General features: G+C 24.7%; 4 protein-coding genes across 4 annotated transcripts; 3 read left to right on the top strand and 1 right to left on the bottom strand.

The window, feature by feature from the left end:
* Positions 1-83: 83 nt before the first annotated feature.
* On the top strand, positions 84-1,609 carry DICPUDRAFT_79102 (uncharacterized protein; the record flags this gene model as incomplete). Its single annotated transcript, XM_003288258.1, has 5 exons — positions 84-255; positions 325-755; positions 814-1,203; positions 1,267-1,405; positions 1,524-1,609. 5 exons carry the CDS (start codon positions 84-86, stop codon positions 1,607-1,609), a joined length of 1,218 nt encoding a protein of 405 aa, XP_003288306.1.
* A 1,441-nt stretch (positions 1,610-3,050) lies between these two features.
* DICPUDRAFT_152517 (uncharacterized protein) lies at positions 3,051-6,413 on the top strand (the record flags this gene model as incomplete). Its single annotated transcript, XM_003288257.1, has 4 exons — positions 3,051-4,020; positions 4,088-5,647; positions 6,067-6,105; positions 6,409-6,413. 4 exons carry the CDS (start codon positions 3,051-3,053, stop codon positions 6,411-6,413), a joined length of 2,574 nt encoding a protein of 857 aa, XP_003288305.1.
* Positions 6,414-7,484: 1,071 nt separating this feature from the next.
* Positions 7,485-9,324, bottom strand: DICPUDRAFT_152516 (uncharacterized protein; the record flags this gene model as incomplete). Its single annotated transcript, XM_003288247.1, has 3 exons — positions 7,485-7,654; positions 8,519-8,573; positions 9,001-9,324. The coding sequence occupies 3 exons, from the start codon at positions 9,322-9,324 to the stop codon at positions 7,485-7,487; spliced, it is 549 nt and encodes a 182-aa protein (XP_003288295.1).
* Positions 9,325-18,643: 9,319 nt separating this feature from the next.
* DICPUDRAFT_15082 (uncharacterized protein) lies at positions 18,644-22,540 on the top strand (the record flags this gene model as incomplete). The annotated part of the gene is made up of 1 exon (XM_003288256.1): positions 18,644-22,540. A coding segment is annotated over one exon (3,897 nt), but the record flags the coding sequence as incomplete, so codon positions are not given.
* Between the last annotated feature and the right edge of the window lie 2,391 nt (positions 22,541-24,931).

Here is a 24,931-nt window from a genome sequence, read left to right as displayed (position 1 = left end):
AAAAAAAGATATAAATATATCTTTTTTTTTTTTATTTTATTAATTTTATTCTTTTTTATATTTTAAATAATATATCTTAAAATATGAAATCTATTTTATTATTATCAATATTTTTAATTTTTGTTTTTAATAATGAATATGCAAATGCAAATAGAAATTCCTTAAAATTACCAATATACACAAAACAAGCTTCAAATCATATAAATAATAATTTTAATGATTTAGCATCAAACAAAAGAATGGTTTCTACAAAAGGTAATTAACTATTTTTTTTTTTTAATAATAAAAAAATTGGGGTTAATATTTTTTTTTAATCTATTTAAGAGAGAAATGTTCCTATTAAATTGGAAGGTGATATAATCCAACTATTAATAGATGTTAATGTTGGAGGAATAAAACAACAAGTTGTAGTAGATACAGGTTCAAATTATTTAGTGGTTCCATCTGTATATTGTAGAAATTGTGAACAACAGCGTCCTTATTACCAACCATCTAAATATGCAACTTTTATGAAATGCAATGATGAATGCAGTATAATGGGTAATAGTTGCACCAATGTTCAAACACTTGCTGGAATTGAACTTTTTTGCTCATATCAAGAATCTTATGTTCAAGGAACTGAAATTTTAAATTTATTAGTACAGGACACTTTCAGTTTCAATAACTACACAGAGAATGTTATGGCAACATTCGGAATCATAGTTACTACACAAGGACACACTCTTAGAAATGGTGTTTTGGGATTAGGTAAAACTGTAAGTTATCAATTTTATTTTAAAATAAAGTTTATATTTTTATTAATTTAATATATAGTGTAGAGGTTGTAGAAAATCACCAACAGCATCAATTTTAGAGAATTTAAATCTTTCAAATAGTTTTTCTTTGTCATTTAATGAAAACTTTCAAGGAACGTTGGTTTTAGGAGATGCTGATCCAAGTGACTTTGATAAGAATTTAACCTTTACAGAAATGCTAACAATAGATGACTCTCATTACGGTGTCCCCATTAAAAGCATTATTGTTAATGATAGATACTCTCCAAACTATATGTTAATTCCACCAGAATATTTTGGTGATTTTATATTAGATTCTGGTGCAACAATGACTTCACTTAATGAACCTGCTTATAATTTAATTGCAAAATTTTTACAAAGAGACTGCAACCCTGGTATGTGCCATGAAAATAATTTTTTTAATGGTTATGTAAGTATTTTTAAATAATAGAATTTATAAATTTTTGAATTTATCTAATAATAATTTTTTAAGTGTTTTGATTTCCCCGATGAATACTTTAATACCTTTCCTATTATCAATATTGAAATGGAAGGAGGGGCATCAATGAAAATTGAACCAAAAAACTATATTTTTTCCAATTATGTAAATGGAATTAAATATCACTGTTTGGGTATAAAGAAATCACCTCTATATGGGAAATCTATAATTGGGCTTACTTGGTTAAGAGGCATGTATTTTTTTTTGTAATATAAAAAATATAAATATTAACTCTTTTATTTTTATAATAGATCATTATGTCCATTTTGACAATGAAAACGAAAAAATAGGAATTGCTAAAAGACCATATGGCTATTCATATAATAATAACTTTTAAAAACTTTAAAAATAAAATTTAATATAATATTTAAACAACCCTTATTTTAAAAGTTTACTTTATGTTCTAATTTTTGGGAATGTGTTTTCCCAATTGCATAAAAGATTTGGCACAATAACGTCAATTCATGTGATTCTAAAAACAAGTTGATGAATCAAACCCGCTTTTAATCAAAATAAAGTATCTACATCTACATTACATAAATATAGATGGAGCTACTTTAGTTTTTGATAAATAAATATAAAAAAGTAATGATTCCTGGTAATTTGTTTTTGATAATTTCATTTATTGTCATTTTATTATCTGTAATATTTCTTTTTTTTTTTAAGTGAAGATGATTCTTAATGATGTATTAAGTCATCAGTTTGTTTATTGTTTTTTTTTTTTTTAAAAGTGAAGATAATTAAAAGCAAATGCTTTAAATTAATCAGTAAAAAGTTTGTTTATTGTGTTTGTTTTGGTATGTGTTTAATACTTTAATGAGTTTTACCACACTGCATATGAATACATTACAACAAGTTGGGCACGGTATTTTCAACACAAATATAAAACACCAGGAAGATATCAAAAAACTAAAAGTTTCGCCCAAAGGGGGGCTCGAACCCCCGACCACAAGGTTAAAAGCCTTGCGCTCTACCGACTGAGCTATCTGGGCAATTGATGAAAATTTTAAATCTGGGCTGCCTCGCGAGTTTAAAATTTTTTAATGAAAAATCATCATTTCCAAGTAAATAAGCTAATTAAATTGTCCAAAATAAAAGATTACTCAGTTCAAATTCGGATATATATCAAACACCCTAAATTAAAGCTTTAATATACTTACTTTCAATTCTATTCAATTTATATCCAAATCTTCAGTGTTTTTATTTTATTAACAATTAATTATTCACAACATTTTTCTATAGGTTATATATTTAATAATTTTTTGTAATTTATTTTTACATTTTCTTATTGATTTAGTTCATGGGAGATTTTTATTTTATTTGAAACTTTTTTATATTTGAAAATTTTATTAAAATCTTTTCATGTAAAAATAATTAAAAAAATTTGTGGATGTTAAAAAATATTTTTTCTAAAAAGCTAATATTTATCAAATTATTTAATAAAAGAATCAATTGATCAAAATCAAAAATATATAATTTATATTCGGGAAAAATTAAGAGTAAAAATTTATTAATGAACATTTAAAAAATATAAATCATTAGAAAACTTCTCTATTAAATATTTATTATTGTTTTTATTTTTTTTTTTTTTTAAATTTTTATTAATTATTTTTTGAATTTTTTTTTTTTTTTTTTAATTTTTTTTTTTAAATTTTTCAACCACTTTTTTTAAAATTTACAAAACAATGCATAAAGATAGATAATAAATTAAAGTTAAAAAAAATAATAATAATATTAATGATATTAATAATATTAATAATATTAATAATAAAATAAAAATGAGAAAAGCATTAAAAAAAAATTTTATCAAATTTACTGGAAGACTTGGGTTTGGGTCACAAAAAAATGATAATGAAGATGAAAATATTATAGACGAACAGATAGTATCAGAAGAACCAATTGAAACTATCAAAGAAATTGTATTATTAGAAAATAATGAATTTAATCAACGTATAGAATCATTTAAAGCCTATTTATCAAGTTGCATCTATCAAGATAACGAAGATATATTAATTAATAATTTACTAAGAGAAAATAAACAACATCAACAACAAAAGAATCAAAATAATAGTACTCAAGTTATATCATCGGATGAAGAGGACGGAGGTGATGAATACTTTTATAAGAATGCATTTCCTAATAGTACTAGCAATTATGAAATATTATTTGACCCAGAAATGTTAGATTCATTTGATAACTATGACAACTATCTTAATAGCACAACAACCCCAAACAATAATAGTAATAATAATAATAATAATAATAATAATAATAATAATAATAATAATAATTATAAAGATAGCAAATACAATACAATTAATAGCAGAGATGGCGATGATGAAAATTTTTTAAATTTTATTAGACAACAACAGAAACAAAGAGCAAATATAAATATACCCAATGATCTAATTCATTCAATATTTTTATGTATTTTATCAAACTCAAATATGTTAATAGATCAAACCTCCTTCACCAAAAAATTAAAAAATAAACTGCAACAACAACAGTCTAAAAGATTAAGCTCAACACCATCAACAAATGATTTTAAAAGTCAAAAACAAAAACAACAGCAGCAGCAACAACAGCAACAGCAACAGCAACAACAACAGCAACATTTTTCAACAGGTTATATACTATATAAAACTATACCACTAATGTGCGGCTTAAAATGTGGTTATATAGCATGCTCGAATACCACCACCTCCGAAGAACTTGTTAAACAATTATTTTTAAGATTACCACAAAAAAGTAATTATAATTTATTGCCAATATAATTCTAAAAAATCAATATAAATATTAACACGTTATTATAAAGAGAACAACAATAACGATTTATATAAAATACAGCAACAGTATCAACAACAAACATTACAAAAACAAAATAGCTTTGGCCAGCTAAGTCAAACAGCAATTATACCAAAAGCAATTAATAATGAAAATAGTTTATCAAGTTTATCTAGGTCAACTTCAAATGCATCATCTGCATACCAACAACAAACCACACCACCATTAAAACCAGTAGGGGCTGATCAATCAAATAAAAATATAGAAAAATTAAAAAATCAAAACAATAAACCAATCAATAGTAACAACAGTAATATGAATAATAATAATACAAGTTTTAATAGCTTTCAAAACCAAATCAATATTAATTTAACAAGTAGTATTAAAGATTATGAAATGGTGGATATACTAATAGTAGATGATATTGATTACGCACCATTGTCAACAAGGTACACCCTTTTACAAATGATGACCTATAGAAAAGTTGCTTATAAGGGCTCAACATTTAACACCCCAAAGAATTTTAATATAATTTCAACTATAAATATTAATAGCAATAACAACAATAATAATTTTAATAGTAATTTTACAAATTTTAATAATCTAAATTTAAATGACAATAATAATAGTAATAGTAATAGTAATAATAATAATAATAATAATAATAATAGCAATAATAACAATAACAACAATGATAATACTAATAATAAGAGCAGTAATAGTGAACCAATGTCACCATTAATTTTAGATCACTTTTTATTAAATTATAAATTAACAGAGAGACTTTATATACCAAAATTAATATTACCAATGGCTTTACAAAATAATTATCATCTGCAACCATTATCTCAACAATCAGATCAACCCCAAAAAACAGATCAACAATTTATATTAACACCAAATCGTATCAAAAGTTTAAGAGAACAATATTTATCAAAGACATATATATCAAATGATATTGATCAATATATACGGTCAATTATTATAAACTTAAGAAATCACCCATTCGTTTCTTTTGGTCCATCTCCAAGAGCAACTCCAAATTTCATATTGGCTGCAAAATCATTGGCTCTTCTCTCTGGAAAAAACTTTGTAACTCCAACCCATATTTTAAAGATTGCTAATCAAGTTTTAAATCATAGAATATTTTTGTTTAATCCATTTTCTTCAATTGACAATGATAATAATCATAATGATAGTGACAACTATGATAATACCAATAATGATAACAATAACTATGGAAATAGACTTAGTAATAGAGTATCAAATAAACACCAATATCATCACAGCGACGATGATGATTTTAGATCACCATCACCATTAAATATTATATCACCTCCAAATTTTTATGAAAATCCAAATAATACAAACTATAATACAACACCAACCGTCAATATCACAACATTAAATGAAAATACTGGTTTTAAATCATTGAAAGAAGCAACCCTATTACCTCCTCCCCCAATTGAAGTTACAAGTGTTAACTCAAGTATGTTATCACCGCTATCAATTAATGGTAATGATGGAACAAATAGAAAATCAACCTCAAAAGTTATTTTTGAAGATCAAATTTATAATAATAACAACAATAGTAATAATAACAATCTCTATGACTCTTTCCAAATTATTAATATCATTATAGAAAATATACCGTCACCTTTGTAATAAAAAAAAATTTAAAAAACTGTCTTTTTATTTTATTTAAATATAATTTATTTTTCTATCAAAATTTTTATTTGGTTTAATCGTCTAACTAATCTAAAAATCTATAATCTTAATTTTTTTTTAAACATGAAGATTGTTTTTTATGATATAAGTTTACCACACTGAATACTAGCTGGGCACAATACAAAATTGATAATAGAATTATATAATAACTGTTATAACTTATATATTCATTTAGTTCTAAAATTTAATGAATACAAAAAAGTGAAGATTTTTTAAGTTGAAACCTGGACATTTTTTTTTTCAAAAGAAGATAATTAAAAGCAAATGGTATAAATTAATCAGGAATTACATTTACTGATAAAACTTGGACAGAGGGTAAAGGTAAGATAAGTTCTTCGCAGAGGGTGATAGGGAAATTTTAATATTAAATCACCGGGAAGATTTATCCATAAAAAAAAAACAAAAATATATTGCTCGATGCAGGGATCGAACCTGCGACCGTGGCGTTATTAGCACCACGCTCTGCCGACTGAGCTAATCGAGCAAGCTGATGAAAAATGTAATGAAGCTTTATACAGCTTACAAATAATTAAGTATATATATATGTAAATTAAGTATAACAAATAAACAACAAATAACAAATATTATATGTGTAATGAAATTGTAGTTTATTTAATAAAATAGAATAAAAAACCTCTGAAGTTTTAGACTGAGAACTTGAGGTATTTATACTGAATTAGATTGGTTCTAGAAGCTAATTCTTAAGTTATTTGGAAACACTGGAATTGGTAGTTACTAAACAGTAGTTAGTAAACAGCAGTTAGTGACTCTTAATAAGTCTAAGGTCATAGCGTTAATATAGCGATATCATAACAGTATATATATGGTCGGACGGGGGGGCAGTTATACTACAAAAATATTGATCACCAGCCCTCTGGGCAAAACTCGATTCCTAATAATTCAATAAAGATTGTAAAAATAAAGATTATTTCGATAAAATATTCCTTATTTAGTATTATTCAAATTGAATAAATTAATATTTATAAATAAAATATTTTATTAAATAAAGATTAAAAATTAAAATTATTATTTTATTTATTCATTTTATTATTTATTGTAAATTATTTTTTATAATAATGAAATAGATTATTTATTTTTGAAGCTATTTCATTATTCAAATTCACCTTTTTTTTTTTTTTTTTATAAATATTATATTCTATTGATTTATATTTTTTATCTATCTATTTTTTATTTAAAGAATATCTCACATTTAAACAAATTAAATATTTTATTATTTGTTTATTTCTAAATTTTCACCCATTCTTCTATATAATAATGTATTTCACTCATTTTATAATTTAATAATTCACTAACACTTTTTTCACCATTTAACAATAAATATCGATCAAAATAAATTTAATTTTTATTTTTATTTTTATTTTATTTATAGTTGGATTTACTTTATATTCAATCTCATCAACTTTAAATTATATTTATTTTTTAAATATTTTTTAATTTTATTTATGTTTTTATTAACTTCAGAATTATCTTTATCTCTTAAGTTAAATCTTTCACTTTGTGAAACATAAAAATCATTTAAAGTAATTTATTATTAGAATAATCGTAATCTTTAATATATGAAGTATAAGGGTAGTATGAAAAAATATATTTATTTTTATTTAAATTTTTTAAAAAGATTTTATCTGTGGATAAATCTTGGCTTGATAGTCAGCTTTTAAACTTCTTTGAATTCTCTAGCTTCAACTAAGGCCAACTTTGCTTTTATTTCTAAAGATTAAAATTCCATTTAATAGGTCGTTAAGAACTTTAGTACCACTGTTCTTATTGAAATAATCTTCACGAATTTTATCAGCTTCAACTTTGTTATCAGCCTTCTTATCACCTTTATAGCTCAATGATGGTTTACCACCTATGTTATTTGAACCATGACCATATTGATCAGATGATTTTCTTTTAATAAGATTTTTGTTATTTTAGAATATTTCATAAAATAGTTATATTAAATTTTTATAATGTTTATAACATTTATGTGTATGTATGTATGTGTGTAAAATTTATGTATGTGTATGCTTGTATGTGTGTGTGTGTATACAATGTATTTATCTTTGTATGCACTTTATATATGTATATGTGTATACATTTTATATATATGTTATATATAATGTATGTATACAATTTATAAATATGTGTATGTATACAATGTATGTATATGTATACAATTTATAAATATGTGTATATACATTATATGTATACAATTTATATTTATGTGTATGTATGTGTGTACAATTTATGTATATCTATATACATGTATGTAAGTGTATATAGTTTATAAATATGCGTATATACATTGTATGTATATGTAAATAATTTATAACTACGTGTATATATACATTGTATGTATATATGTTTAATATATTTATATATAATATATGTATATCTATATACAGTTTATAAATATGTATATATACATTATTTGTATATGTATACAATTTATAAATATGTTGTTGTGATTATAACACTTTTATTATTATTTATTTTTTTTATGATTTATTATTTTATATATTCAATCTTTTTTATAATAACCTGTATATACAATCTTTTTTTTTAATTTTCCTGCATTCGATTTTTTATTTTCTATTTTGATATTATTACAAATTATATGTGTGTATGGTTGAAATAAAAAAAAAAAGTGTAAAAGAGTGGGTAATCTTCTATCTGGAAAACATATAAACAACCAAAACAAACAAACAAACAAATAATAAATAAAAAATACCTTTTAATACGGTTTTTGTTATAAAACTATTTTCATCAATGATGATCTTCATTAACTTTTATTTTTTTTATTTTAACATTTTCTTTGCAAAGTTAAAAAGAGTAGACAAACAAAAATAATCATTTTTTCTTCAATAAATAAAAAAATAATACTAAACTATATCATGAAGAGCTATTTTTAATAAAAAGGAAAACAGTAAAAAATAAACATATTATTTATAAAAAAAAAAATTATTATATTTTATTTGAAAATTTAATTATTAGGATATTGAAAATAGTAAAATCATTTGATGTTCCAATATATTTGCCTGGCCAGGGAAAATGTATTTCTTCCATCAAATAGATTGAACTATTATACCCTATTATTATTATTATTCTTTTTTTTTTTTTTTTTTTTTTTTTATAAAATTATTAATTATTATTGATTTACTAAAAGTTCTTTTCTAAAGCTTTAAGGTTGATGATGCTGCTGCTGATGATAACACTGAGGACCAAGATGAATGCCGGTGATGATGATGAGGACCAAGACGAATGTCGGTGAGGATGCTGATGATGATAATGCTGAGGACCAAGACAAATGCTAATGATGATGAGGACCAAGATGAATGCCGGTGAGGATGCTGATGATGATGAGGACCAAAATGAATGCTGATGGTGATAATGCTTAGGACCAAGACGAATGCCGGTGAGGATGCTCATGATGATGATAATGAGGACCAAGATGAATGCCAATAATGATGAGGACCAAGAAGAATGCTGAGGATGATAACCCTGAGGACCAAGACGAATGCCGGTGAGGATGCTCATGATGATGATAATGCTGAGGACCAAAACGAATGAATGCTAAAGAATAAAAAAAAAATAATTAGTTTTTATTTTTATAACATATTATATATATATATAATTACCTATTAGAAAAAATAAAATAAATGTATATTGATAAAACGAAAATGAAAATGAAAATGAAAAAAAAAAAAAAATTTCCCCCACACACCACAAAAAAAAAAAAAAAAAATTTTCAATAAAAAAAAAAAAAAAATAATTTAATTTAAAAAAATGAAATTTACCACACAAATTTCTACAAAGGAATTGCGAACATCATTATTAAAAATTATAATAATAATAGCTTTTAACATATAATTTTCTCATTATTCCACAATAAAATTTATAATCACAACTTTAAAAAAATCTTTTTCTTCTATTATGTCTAATCGATGAGGGATTCTTAACTTTCTTTTTTATATATTAATTAAATATATATATATTATGTTATATCTCTTTAATATAATTCTTACTGACTTGTATGATATCGTTCCAAATCCATTTTGTTCATACCAAATTATACTTAATTTTATATAGTAAATTTACTATTTAAAAAATTGAAACATAAATCATGTTCATCACATTCGTCAAACTTTCTATATTCCATGACGTTTACGGTCATTGATTGTGCCTGTTTGTTCTACCTTTTCTAATATTTTTGCTACTGTTGATTTATGCGCTCTAATTTTTTTGCAATTTTTGAGTTCGACTTGTGACCTCTGTTTTTATATGATAATATTGAGTATCGAACTTCATCACTTAACATCATTTTATTTAGGTACTATATATTATTTTTAAACTTATATTAACTTTTAATTATTAAATTAATGATAAAAAAAATATAAAAATAAAAATGTGGTAAAAAAAAAATATAGAAATTTTTTTTTTTTATTTTTTTATTTTATTCACACCCACACCATTCATTTTTAAAAATTAATAATTATTGGCGGTAAGGCTCTTCATATAAAAACTATTATTGGTAAATCTTATTTTATAAATGATTTAATAAAAGTTGGAGGGGTCTACATATAATCCGGGCACTGTATACTTTGAAGAATTAATTTTTGTATTTTTTATCATTTTAATAACAGGTTTTGATGTATTTAACCAAACCTCAAATATTTGTTCATCCTCATCATTCAATTTTTATATCATTAAAATCAAATTTATTATCATTTAATTGATTGAAAATATTTTTCAAAAGATTAATATACAAGCTATTTGTTTTTGGTAATATTATTTTAATTGTAAATTTTTTTATTTATTAATAAAAATTAAATATAATTTTTTTTTATAAATTTTTTATTTATATTGTTTTTTCATTATATTTAATCTTTCAGTAGTAGTAAATATTAACCATACCTTTTTTATTTTTTTACACATTGTTTTTCTCAAATTAAAGGTAGATATTTAAAACTATTATAAAAAAAAAAAAATAAACAAAATTTTTATTAATAGTATAAAAGATACTTTTTTTTTTTACAAATCATAATTATAGTTACAGGAGGGGCCACTATGGCAGATTTAATATTATTATTAATATTATTAGAGCACTTGCACTATATAAACCAGCATATAAGAATCAAAGAAACGAATGTGCTGACCAAAACAATTTATAAATTTTTTATTTTTTTTTTTTAAAAGTGAAGATAATTAAAATCAAATGCTCAATCAGTAAAATTTATAAAAGGCGACTTGAATTTTTCAGACAACAAAGAGGCACTAAACCCCCCTGGTAATAGTAAAAGTTGTGCAAAGTGTTTGAACTTTTACTCACAGAAATCTTTTTTTTTTTTTTTTTTTTTTTTTTTTTTTTTTTAAAAGTGAAGATAATTAAAAGCAAATGCTTTAAATTAATCAGTAAAATTTTATTTAATGTTTTTTTGTAATGTTTTTAAAGAAAATATTCTAAACTGTTGATATTTGGTAAAGATTTGATGCTGATGAAGTATGCTCTTGCTATTCTTCTTTTGAATTTTCTATATTCTTCATTGATGTTGCTAATTGTTTGTGGTTGTTTAGCGTGTCTTTCCTTGATGTTTTTTAAACCTTTTAAGTATTCTAAAGTAGCTAGTTTAGTCCATTTTGAGGTTAGATTCTTATAATCGAGTTCTTTTATTGTATTTTCTTGATCGTCATATAATTCTTTACATAACCAAATCCAAACTTGATGAAATACCAGGGCTATGGCATTTCTATAAGCGAAACATCTAGTTAAGTCGAAATCTATTGCTTTATAGTTCCATTGGAAGTGTGATTTGTGGAATCTGGTGTTGTTGTAATCCATATTTATTTCTCCATCGGATTTGCGACCTTCTGGGATTTTGTATGTAATATTTTTTATTGATATATTCCTTCTTGATCTTGTTATGTCTAGTGACCAATTGAGGCCCCTTCCCGAAGTAATGAATATAAATGATTTTAGTTTATTAAAGTTGATGAATTTCAGAGTTTTTTTACATTTGAAAAATAGATGACCATATGGATCATTATTAAGATTTTCATTACATAGTCTACATGGTTTGTTGTGAATGAAGTTGATGGGTAAGCATCTTGCTTGGAATTTGAATAGAGTGTTTCTTGATTTTGGATCTTTAATATTAAGTATATTATTGAATAGGTTGATATAGCTATAACCTGTAAGTTGAAGACATTGTTGGAATTCTGTTTTGGGTGTAAAGCTGTTGAGATTGTTTATTTCCGAATACCATTCTGCTAAAGAAAGAGGTTTGCCGTCTTTATTTTTAATGGATTTCAACCCGTCTAGTAGTCCTTTTTTAACTTTTATTTGTATCCAATCATTGTAGTTTTTAAATAGGTAATCTGAAGTTATTGTTTTGGTTGATATTTGATGTTTCCAACTGTGTTGATATTCTGATTCTATTTTGTTAGTTTCAATTTTATTGATTATTTGATTTATCATCCATAATCTTTGTGCTTTTTGTCTGTTTTTGATATTCCAAAGATTCCAACCTCCTTGATCCATAGGATAATTTGCTCTTTTAGAGCTCATTAATTTGAAGACTTTAAAACCATTTGGACTTTTATTGTTAGGTGCTGATAGGAACCAATCTGCAATTTTATTGATTTCTTTAATTTCATCATCGTTGAATTCTTCAATATACGAGTAATATGTTATTCTTGATAGTGCAAAGGATTTGAGGATGTTTACTTTTGTTTTAATTGAGTTACTTGTTGTTTTCCATAATGATAACGAGGATCTTATAGAATTCAGTATTTCTGGTAGTTTTCTATGGATTCCGGTACCTGTGAAGTAGTAACCTAAATATCTTTCTGGTTTATTTGATATTGGAATAACTGAATTTGTTGTGTCTGGGTTGTTGATTGTTATTGAAACTGATTTATCTATATTTAGTTTTGATGATGTTGCTGTGCAAAATTGATTGAAGTGTTGAAGTACCAAATTAAGTTGGTCGTTGTTATGAACCATTGATGATGAATCATCTGCAAAACCTTGAAATTTGATTCTTCTGTTTGTGTTGTCTAAAGGAAGTCCAATTATTGATTTATCTTCTAGTATTGATCTAGCTAAAGCTTCTATTACCATTACATAAAGGGTCGGTGATAAAGGATCTCCTTGTTTTACTCCTCGTCCTATTATAAATTTATCAGTATTTTTACCATTTATTTCTATTTTTGCAAAGGAATTGGTGAGTAGTTGCATAATAAGATTAGTTAGTTTGGTTGGTACTTGAATGTGTAATAGTGTTCTGTAAATGGCATCATGAGATATAGAGTCAAAAGCTTTCTCAAAATCATAAAAAGTAATGATTCCTGGTAGTTTGTTCTTGATACAATATTTGATAATTTCGTTTACAGTCATTGTATTATCTGTAATTTTTCTGCCTCCAGTAAAGCCTTTCTGATTGGGGTTAATTATATCAGGAAGAATAGTCTGTAATCTATTGTTGATTACCTTAGATTGTATCTTGTATAGACAATTAGCAAGAGTTATAGGCCTTCTATTTTTGATGAGCATAGGGTCACCTTTTTTTGGGATTGTTATGATTAAACCTTCTTTATATTGTAGATCAATTATGTGTGGGTTGTTTAGGGTGTCATTGAAAGCAGAAGCTAACATTGGTGCTAGTTTTTCTTTATGTGTGATATAAAATTGATTGGTTATTCCATCTGGACCAGGTGATTTGTTTGGATTTAGTTGGTTTATTGCTAAAATTATTTCTTCTTTTGTAAAGTCAGAATCTAAAATGTCCCATTTAGAATCTTTAGATATTTTCCAATTTTTGAGCATGTTTTGGTGGGTAATTGGGTCGTCGATTCGTCTGGAGTATAGATTTTCATAAGTGGATAAAAATTCTTTTTCGATATCGTTTTGACTTGTAAAAATATTACCGTTTTGGTCCTTGATTGCTGAAATGTTGTAATCATTTGATCTTTGTTTTATCTTAGCTGATATATATTTGAGTGAAGTTTCTTCGCAATATTTATTTAGGTCGCTATTTAATCTGTAATTTAATTGTTTTGCTTTATTAATGGAAATCAGAGTTGATGTTGCATACGAATTATATTCTGTATTAAGCAGTGATTTTAAACTGTTTATTTGAATTTTCTCTAGGTACATTGAATTTTTTTGAAACTCATAATATAGATCGTTGATATGGCTGATGATTCTTCTAAGTGTTTTGAATTTAATATCTGTTATATTGGAATTGATGTTTGATAAAAAATTGTCTATTTTAGTTAACATTGGGTTTGCTAAAATTGTTGATTTTTTTATTCTCCATCTTTTGGTTGTATTTGTGATTTTGCTGTGAGGTATAAATTCAGTAGATATGAAGTTGTGATCTGAGTATTCCGCAGGTGGTGAGATATTTTTGAAGTATAAGTTATTATAGTTTAAGAGGTTTTGATTGATGTATATTCTATCTAGTCTTCTTTGAATCAGTCTGTCACCTAAATCTGTTTTTATTTTCCTTTTGAAAGTTGGTAATTTCTTTGGGTCTGTATCAGTTAGTCTGTTATTTATTTTAATGGATTCTATTACTGTTGCTAAATCATCTGGTGTTGATATAAATTTTCTATCCACTATAAGATCATATGATAAGATTTGTGTATTTGTTTGTGGAAGTGTAAGGTCGTTTATGTCAAGACAGTTGAAGTCGCCTGCTATAATATCTATTTTATTTTCTGGATTATCATTGTTGTAGTATTTGTTATAGTGGTCGTTGATGTAAACTGCAAATAATTTACGTTCTTCTGGTTTTGCGGGGGCATATATTGCTAGAATTCTGGTGCTTGAAAAGGTGGTGATAATATCTGCAATGATGGCTCGACCGGGAATTGTGAAAATTTCTTTGAGTTGTATTGTTTTGTTGTTATGGTTTAGTATGCCGATTCCGTTTCCTCTATTAGTAACACTTATTAAAGATCCTGGGTAAGATTTTAAAACATGTTGTTGGTTTGAGTTAAGTTCGTTTACTATTGTTATTGAGTTGGATATTTGGGGTGAGTGAATATTTATGTAGTTATTTTTGTTATTGAATGTAGCATCAGTTCCCCATCCTCTGACGTTCCATTGATTTATTTTTATTATCATATTTATAGGTTGTATATATGATTGTTAACCCCCTTTTTAGGAGAGTTTGGATCTATGTAAATTGATTGATATTGGTTATTATCATATAATGAGTCTTTATCAATGTGAGTGTTGTTGTCATCTATTATTTCAATGTTAGAGTTTAAACTTAAGTATCCAAAACTGATTCTGTTTAATAATGAATTAGTAAGGTTGGTAACTCTGCTTCTTGGGATAGTATGTTTTTTGTTGTTGATGTTGTTGTTATTGTTTTTTGGTGCATTATTTATTGGTGATAGATCTTCTAAACTGATGTTTTGAGACATAGCTTTTCTTTTTCTATTATTGTTGTTTTGTATTGGTGATTGAATTATTGGTTGATCAACTTGAAGATTGTCAAATGAGATGGTCTGGTTATGTTCTGAAGATATTTTGACATTATCTTTAGTTTTGATATTAATTTTATCTTTTAACGGTGCGATTTTGTTGATTTTATCCATTCTATAACCGTTGGACGCACGTTTAATTGTGAATTTTGTGTTAATACCCTTGATTCTTTTTGTTTTCAAATCGGTATCTTTCTTGAACTCGACTAATCCAAAAGCGTTATAGTAGCCATTATGAACATGGGAGGTAAATAATTCGTAGTTGAGTTTATTATCGAAAGAAGTTTTTAAGAGCCCATCTGCAGCCTCTTTATATTCCTCGGGGCATTTCATAGAACCAGTAATAACATGGTAGTCTTTACTGGATGTGTAGAACCCAAGTTTAATACGGTCTTTGATAAGTTTAATCACATTTTCTTTGGTGTTGACAAGTGTGTGGACTCTGTAATGTTTTTTTTTGTCTGGGTATGATTTGTCCAATGTAATACCATATTCAACGAGTTTTTTTCTAATATCTAGAATATCTTCAACTGATTTGTTTGGAAATTCTAAGGTAAGAGAGTAATGATTGTTGTTTTTCTCGAAGGCTGATAATTTGTTTGTGTTTATGATCATCGAAAAAATATCAAGTTGATTAATGTTGTTGTTGATGAGTTCTTCAAAACTGTTATTTTTTATTGTAGATGCATAATCATTCATGAATTTGGTGGTATCATCGTTGAGATGTGGATTTCCAGGGTTTTGATTACTGAAAGCAGCTATTTCGGAGTATAGCATTTTGTAGTGGATTGTTATTGTTTTTGATTGGATTAGAGGTTAATCCAGTTGTTTATATAAGATTGATAAAGGATTGAATCGGGTTTTTGATTAAAGATTGAGATTTTAACTGTATCCAGCTCTGTGAGATTAAGAGATTGGATTGAATAGTTAATGTAGATGTGTTTATCTTTGAAAGATCTATCGAACGGTAGTAAGATTGTTAGACACTCACATATTAATTATATAATAATTAATATATAATATATATATATAATTGGGTTTTTATAGCCTATAAAGCTTTTCCCATAAAAAGTAATACGATGGCTTCTTGCAACGTGTTTCATAAAAATTTCTTTTAACCGAAATTTTTATTTTAATTTTTTTTAATTTTTTTAATATTTTTTCAAAAATAATTCGCCAAAAAAAAGGCATAAAAATTCATAAATAAAGATCATTACATCAATATTATTAATATTATCAATATTATCAATAACGATAGTTTTAACCCAAAAAGTCTCATTATAAGGTATTTTATTATTTATTATTTGTTTGTTAGTTTTGGTTGTTTATATGTTTTCCAGATAGAAGATCACCCACTCTTTTACACTTTTTTTTTTTTTTATTTCAACCATACACACATTTATATAATTTGTAATAATATCAAAATAAATAATTAAAAAATTCGAATGCAAGAAAAATATATAAAAAGATTGGATATACAGGTTATTATAGAAAAAATCGGATATTCAGATTATTATAAAAAAAGATTAGATATATATAAAATAATAAATCATATGATAAATATAATTGTAAAAAAAAAAACACTTTTGTTATAATCACAACAACATATTTATATATTGTATACATATACATATAATGTAAATATACATATTTATATACGGACAATGGACATTCACATATTATATATAAATATATAATATACATATACATATAATGTATATACACTAAGTTATAAATTGTATAATTATACATAATGTATAGATACATATTTATAAACAGTACACTAAGTTTTAAATTGTATAATTATACATATAATGTATAGATACATATTTACAAACTGTACACTTAGTAATAAATTGTATAATTATACATATAATGTATAGATACATATTTATAAACTGTATACAAGATATACACATATTATATATAAATATATACACATAGTTATAAATTGTATAATTATACATATAATGTATAGATACATATTTATAAACTGTTCACTTAATTATAAATTGTATAATTATACATATAATGTATAGATACATATTTACAAACTGTATACAAGATATACACATACTATATATAAATATACACTAAGTTATAAATTGTATAATTATACATATAATGTATAGATACATATTTATAAACTGTATTCTTAGTTATAAATTGTATAACTATACATATAATGTATATATACATATTTATAAACTATATACACATAGTTATAAATCGTTTACATTTACATACAATGTATATACGCATATTTATAAACTATATACTTACATACATGTATATAAATATACATAAATTGTACACATACATACATGTATATAAATATACATAAATTGTACACATACATACACATATATAAATTGTATACATACATTGTATATATACACATATTTATAAATTGTATACATATACATACATTGTATATATACACATATTTATAAATTGTATACTTACATATATACATACATTATATAACATATATATAAATATATACATATATACTTACATAGTATATACACATATATAAATTGTATACATAGATACATATATATATATATATAAAGTGCATACAAATATAAATACATTGTATACACATACATACATGAATAAACATATACATAAAATGTACACATATACATGCATACATACATTCATTGTTTACATATAAATGTTATAAACATTATAAAAAATTAATATAACTAATTGTTAAATACTATTTTATGAAATGTTCTAAAATAATGAAAATCTTTTTAAAAAGAAAATCATCTGATCAATATGGTCATGGTTCAAATAACATAGGTAGTAAACCATCATTGAGCTATAAAGATGATAAGAAGGCTGATAACAAAGTTGAAGCTGATAAAATTCGTGAAGGTTATTCCAATAAGAACAGTGGTACTAAAGTGCTTAACGACTTATTAAATGGAATTTTAATCTTTAGAAATAAAAACAAAGTTTGCCTTAGTTGAAGCTAGAGAATTCAAAGAAGTTTAAAAGCTGACTATCAAACCCAGATTTATCCGCTGATAAAATCTTATTAAATAATTTAAATAAAAATAAAATTAATTTTTCACATTATCCTTATACTTCATATATTGAAGATTACGATTATTCTAATGATAATATATCTTTGAATACTTTAAATGATTTTTATGTTTCACAAAGTGAAAGATTTAACTTAAGAGATAAAGATAATTCTGAAGTTAATAAAAACATTAATAAAATTAAAAAATATTTAAAAAATAAATATAATTTAAAAATTGATGAGATTGGAAATAAAGTAAATCCTTCTATAGATTTAAATGAAAATATTTCATTTATTAATCCAATTAAAATAATATTACCAAGAACAAATAACTTGGATATTAATCCTTTGAAAAATATTTTCAATCAATTAAATGATAATAAATTTGATTTTAATGATATAAAAACTGAAAATGATGAGGATGAACAAATATTTGAGGTTTTGTTAAATACATCAAAACCTGTAATCAAAATGATTAAAAATACAAATATCAATTCTTCAAAGTATATATTACTACCAACTTTAAATGGAGTGATGATTGAAGATAAAGATAATATGAATAAACCAAGGTTAATTATTAATCCTAAATTTTGTAAATCACCTTCTAAAGTAATCATAGATACTGGAAGCAGTGTTAGTTTAATAAATAGAAAACATTTATCTAGCAACATGAAAGATAATATACAAAATTTAAAAACTAAAATTAAATTTCCTTTACTAAATGTAGAAGAAACAATATCACAAACTATAAATATAAGAATTGATGATAGAAATTATAATTTCATTATCACAGATCTCGATATAATCGATATATTAATAGGAAATGATATTCTCTTTGAAAATTCAATAATTGATCAAGAGAAAAAAATAATTAAAATTGATTGTAGGAATCATAGAATAAATTATGAAAAATCATCACAATTCAACTGTTTTATAAATGTTGCAAATTGTAAAAAGGTTGAGAATCCAAAGTTTAATGATGACGACGATATAATCGAACAAATCACTGAAATTGTTGAAAATTTACCATCAACAATCTGTGACATCATTTCAAAACAAGAACCAACTGAAGATGAAATTCAAGTTATTCGTGATTACATATTTGAAACATTCGACGACGTAGTTGTAGAAAAATTACCAGAGATGACTGAGATGTTAAATGCTTCACGTAGAAGTAATACAATACATAGTATTGAAATTAAACCAGGTCATAATATAGAACCAACAAAAAAGTTGATTTACTATTCCTCTGATGATCAAAAGAAAGCTGTTGAAGAAATGGTAGTTAAATTTATGGAACTCGGTATAATCGAAAAATCCAAATCAAACTATTCTTCACCAATTATGCTTCTTAAAAAGAGAGATTCATGGCGGGTTGTGCACGACTATCGTCAATTGAATAAAGTTACAGTTAGAGATGATCATCCATTTGCACCTGCTGATAGTCTGTTAGGACAGTGTAAGGATTCAAAAATCTTTTCAAAGTTTGATATGTTGATGGGATTCTATCAAATAGCAATGAACCCAGAACACAAACATTACACTGCATTCACTACTCACATTGGTAAGTTTCATTATAAAAGGATGCCTCAAGGACTCGTAAACTCTCCGTCTACATTTGCAAGAATGATGATTGAGATTTTTGGTAAAATCAAAAGTCTACTACAATACTTTGATGATTTAATGGTTCATACAAAACCTAATTATAAAAAGCATATAATTGAAGTAATAAGAGTACTATTATATTGCAGAAAATATTTAATTTACATCTCTAAAGAAAAGAGTGAAATATTCAAAACTCAAATAGATTTCTTAGGATTCCAAATAGGTAAAGATGGTATATCTCCAAGAGCTGCAAAAGTCAGAACAATCTCTGAGTTACCAAATCCAAGAAATTCTAAAGAAGCTGAAGCCGCGTTGGGTTTATTTGGTTTCTTTAGAAGAGTTATTGAAAAATATGCTGAAAAGACGATACATTTATCAGCAGAAGCCAAAGGTAAAGGTAATACAAAATTATCTGAAGATGCAATTAAAGAATTCATAAATTTAAAAAACGAATTCAATGGTGATAACATCATAGCACTACCTATTGAGCAAGATAACAAACCTGTAGATATTGAAAAACTCAAAGAATCCTCAACATTACTAATTGTATCAGATATGAACAATTTGAATAATGGAAGCTACCACTTATATTGTGATGCAAGCGATAGAGCACTTTCAGGAGTTTTATATCAAATACAAGGTAATTCTTTCAAACCAATTTGGTTTCATAGTAGAAAGTTTTCTGATACACAAAAGAGATACAGTATAGGAGATAGAGAATTCTTAGCAATCATAGATTCATTAAAGAAATTCCAATACCTATTACTTGGTAAAAAAGTAACCATATACTCAGATCATCAGAACTTAACATATATCATTAACAAGTCTAATGATAAACCATTCACAAAAAGACAGGATGGCTACATGAAATACATTAAAGAGTTTGAATATGAATTAAAACATATAAGCGGTAAACAAAATGGTATTGCCGACTTTCTCTCAAGGAAATACGATAATTTCCAATGGGATGAACCATTCTTAAATAAAATTAAAGAAGAACAAGATTCTTCAGAATGGCTCAAAGAAATGAAAAACAACCCAAACATGTGTATCCAAGAAATCAATGGAATATGTTATCTTGTTGAAGATGGAAACAAAAAGTTAATCATCACAGAAAAAGACACCATTGATACTATCTTGAATGAATATCATGATTCTAAATATAGCGGCCATCATGCAGTAGATATCACTTATAATAACATCAGAAATGATTATTATTTTAAACAAATGTTTACTATAATTAAAAGATACATTAAATCTTGTGCAATATGCCAGTTAAATATTAACAGAAAAGATAACGGTTTACTTCAAAGTTTGGAAATCCCATTCGAAGTTTGGAGAGATATTTCTATAGATTTCTTATCTTTACCAAAAACACCATATACCTTTTCTGGATTTATTGTTGAAGTTGATCAAGTATGTGTTATAGTTTGTAGATTATCTAAAATGGTACACATAGTACCTTGTTCAAAAACAATCACTGCAGAACAAACAGCTGACCTTTTATTGAATCATGTATTTAGATTACACGGTTATCCTAGAACTATTGTGTCTGATAGAGACCCAAGATTCCTTTCGGAAATATGGACATTGTGGGCAAAAACAATGGATTCTAAATTAAAAATGACAGTTGCTTATAGAGCACAAGGTGACGGTCAAACTGAAAGAATGAATAGAGAAATAATTCGTATGCTTCGTAAAATTGCAGAGCAATATGGCGAAAGTTGGGCTGGACTGATTCCTTTAGTTGAATTTGCGCTCAACTCAGCATCGAATAAATCTACAAAGATGTCTCCATTCCAAGTAGTTTATGGATTTAATCCACCAACACCTGTCAATCATTTTAATACTTTGACAAAGAATCGTATCCCAATGAGTAATATAAAGAAAATTGTACGTGATAACATTCTAGATGCTCAAGTTGCGTCGCAAAAGTATTATAATAAAAAACGTGGAGGTTTAATATTTGTCGTAGGAGAAAAAGTACTTGTAAAAAGAAAATATTTCAAAACAAGTGATTCTACCGATTTAATCTCACACAAATTAGAATCTAAAAATTGTGGTCCATTCAAAATCATAGAAATTAATGGTAACAATGTTACTCTTGATACCGGTTATCCAAAAAGAAACAATGTTTTCAATATGGATCAATTAGTCAAATTATATGAAGACGAAGACTGGTTGAGAGATGAAATTTCTATGCCTGATCCAGAAGAAATGGAAGACGGTGAAGAGGAATACGAGGTTGAAAAAATATTAAACCATGATAAAAGAAATAAACTTTACTTGGTAAAATGGAAAGGCTATCCTTCACCAACATGGAATAAAGAGATAGACCTTACCAATTGTGAAGATGTATTAAGAGAGTATTGGAAAGATCCAAATAATAATTTGAACTCTAAAAAGGGAAGAGATGAAGTAAACAAAGAAGCTATGAGCTCAAATTCTTCTTCGAAACCTTCCAATACTCCAAAAAAATCAAAAGCATCTTTAAAAACAATAAAAAATAAAAAATCATCTAAAAGTAAAAATAAAGATATAGATACTGATGATAACTCTGATGTCAACATAAAAATTACTAAATCAACCACAAGATCTGGTAGAGTAATAAAGCCACTTCCTAAACATTAATCGCCTTAAAGAAAGGAGGGGAAGGTGTTAGACACTCACATATTAATTATATAATAATTAATATATAATATATATATATAATTGGGTTTTTATAGCCTATAAAGCTTTTCCCATAAAAAGTAATACGATGGCTTCTTGCAACGTGTTTCATAAAAATTTCTTTTAACCGAAATTTTTATTTTAATTTTTTTTAATTTTTTTAATATTTTTTCAAAAATAATTCGCCAAAAAAAAGGCATAAAAATTCATAAATAAAGATCATTACATCAATATTATTAATATTATCAATATTATCAATAACGATAGTTTTAACCCAAAAAGTCTCATTATAAGGTATTTTATTATTTATTATTTGTTTGTTTGTTTTGGTTGTTTATATGTTTTCCAGATAGAAGATCACCCACTCTTTTACAAAGATGAGTTTATAAAACCGATATTATAAAAAGTTATTTTTTATATGATCTTGTTCAAAGGTTAGTGTAATTGAATGGAAAAAAATAGATACCAAACAGGCAACGTATCTCTTAACTCTTTTTTTTTTTTTTTTTAAAAGTGAAAAAATTTTTAACTTAAAATCTCTGGGAAGATATAATTATATTAAAAGCTCCCCATTCGGGAATCGAACCCGAGGTACCAGTGTGAAAGACTAGAGTGTTACCGACTACACCAATGAGGATGTGAATAAAAATATGTAATGATACCTCATAAACATAATGAAGGTTTTCAAATAATAATTCTTAAAATAGTAATAAGTTTTATAATAATATCTCTTAAAATAGTAATAATAAGTTTTATAATAATATCTCTTAAAATAGTAATAATTTTCCATTTATAATATATTTAGTTGAAACTGTTACATGTTTAACATATATATACATTCATGTCAACTTGTTTATGATAGTATAAATACTTCAGTAATAATTCTTTATTAATGACTCATATATTAAATATTAACTTCTAATAACAATAACAATAAATAATATAATAACTAAAATACTTAAATAAAGGTTTCTAAACTATATTTCTATTATAACTATATTTCTTTAATAAACTTAGTAATATTCCTGTAACTCCGGGTGGAGCTCTAACTGTAACCATCTTTCAGATAGGGGTTCCATCACAAATATTTGAAATATAGCAATAATTCTAAATTCAATTCAAATTTATTATAATAATCATAAACATATTTCACATTTATTAGAAAAAGACAAACATATATTATTTTATAATTATCATAAAATTTAGACACATTTTTAATTTAAATAATCACACATCTATTATTTATATTTATCATCAATTGTAAACACATTTTTAAAATTAAATATTTTTTAAAATTAAAATAATATTTTTCAGTATAAATTAAAATTCAAAAATAATTTTTAGTCAGAGAGAAAATAATATAGAGAAAGTAATAAGTAATAGTTTAGTTATAGAATTTATAAATAATAATAATTAGTAATTTTTAGTTTTAATAAAGATTTGTTATTTTTTAAAATATAATTTTTTAAATATTTTTATATATTTATTTTGGTTTTATTATATTTTATTTTATCTTTATTTTGTGTTTTATTATTATTATAATTAATTACATTTAGTTTATAATACATTTTGTTTTGTAATTAATTCATTATATTAGAGTTCTTAAATATAACAACAGTTATATTACATTTAGCGACAGCTCAGTTATATTACATATTATTTAGCTACCCCACCCGAGGATTTCTATTAATATTGATCTCAATCGCCATCATTGCGCCATCATTCCACGTGCACCATAGTCAGATATTTATCAAGATAACTATTTATTCAAAGAATCCTTTATTATAGATATATTTACTCAAGATATCTTTTATTATAATAGATATTTATTTATTCCAAGAATCATATAATAATCATTTAAACCGACTATTTTATAAACAGTATAGATAACCTAAATTCATAATCAATTTCTTTAGAGGTTTATTTTCATTACTTAATAAAACATAATTAATATTACTTTATCTATCTAATATTTACTTTTGTGTTTAGTTTACTTTATATTTATATTTAATCACTTTTTACAACAATAGTACATTATAACAAAAATATTATATAACGGTTTTATACAACAGCCATAAAAAAAAATTTAAATTTTTTAACAAACAAATAATAAATAATAAAATACCTTATAATGAGACTTTTTGGGTTAAAACTATCGTTATTGATAATATTGATAATATTAATAATATTGATATAATGATCTTTATTTATGAATTTTTATGCCTTTTTTTTGGCGAATTATTTTTGAAAAAATATTAAAAAAATTAAAAAAAATAAATTTTAAAATTTCATTTAACAAAAAAAATATAAAAAATCGTATAAGTTTATCTTTAAATA

This window comes from Dictyostelium purpureum, assembly GCF_000190715.1.
Source record: "Dictyostelium purpureum unplaced genomic scaffold DICPUscaffold_129, whole genome shotgun sequence".
In the NCBI taxonomy this organism is placed as follows: Eukaryota; Evosea; class Eumycetozoa; order Dictyosteliales; family Dictyosteliaceae; genus Dictyostelium; species Dictyostelium purpureum.
This window is presented reverse-complemented; position numbering and strand designations above follow the sequence as displayed.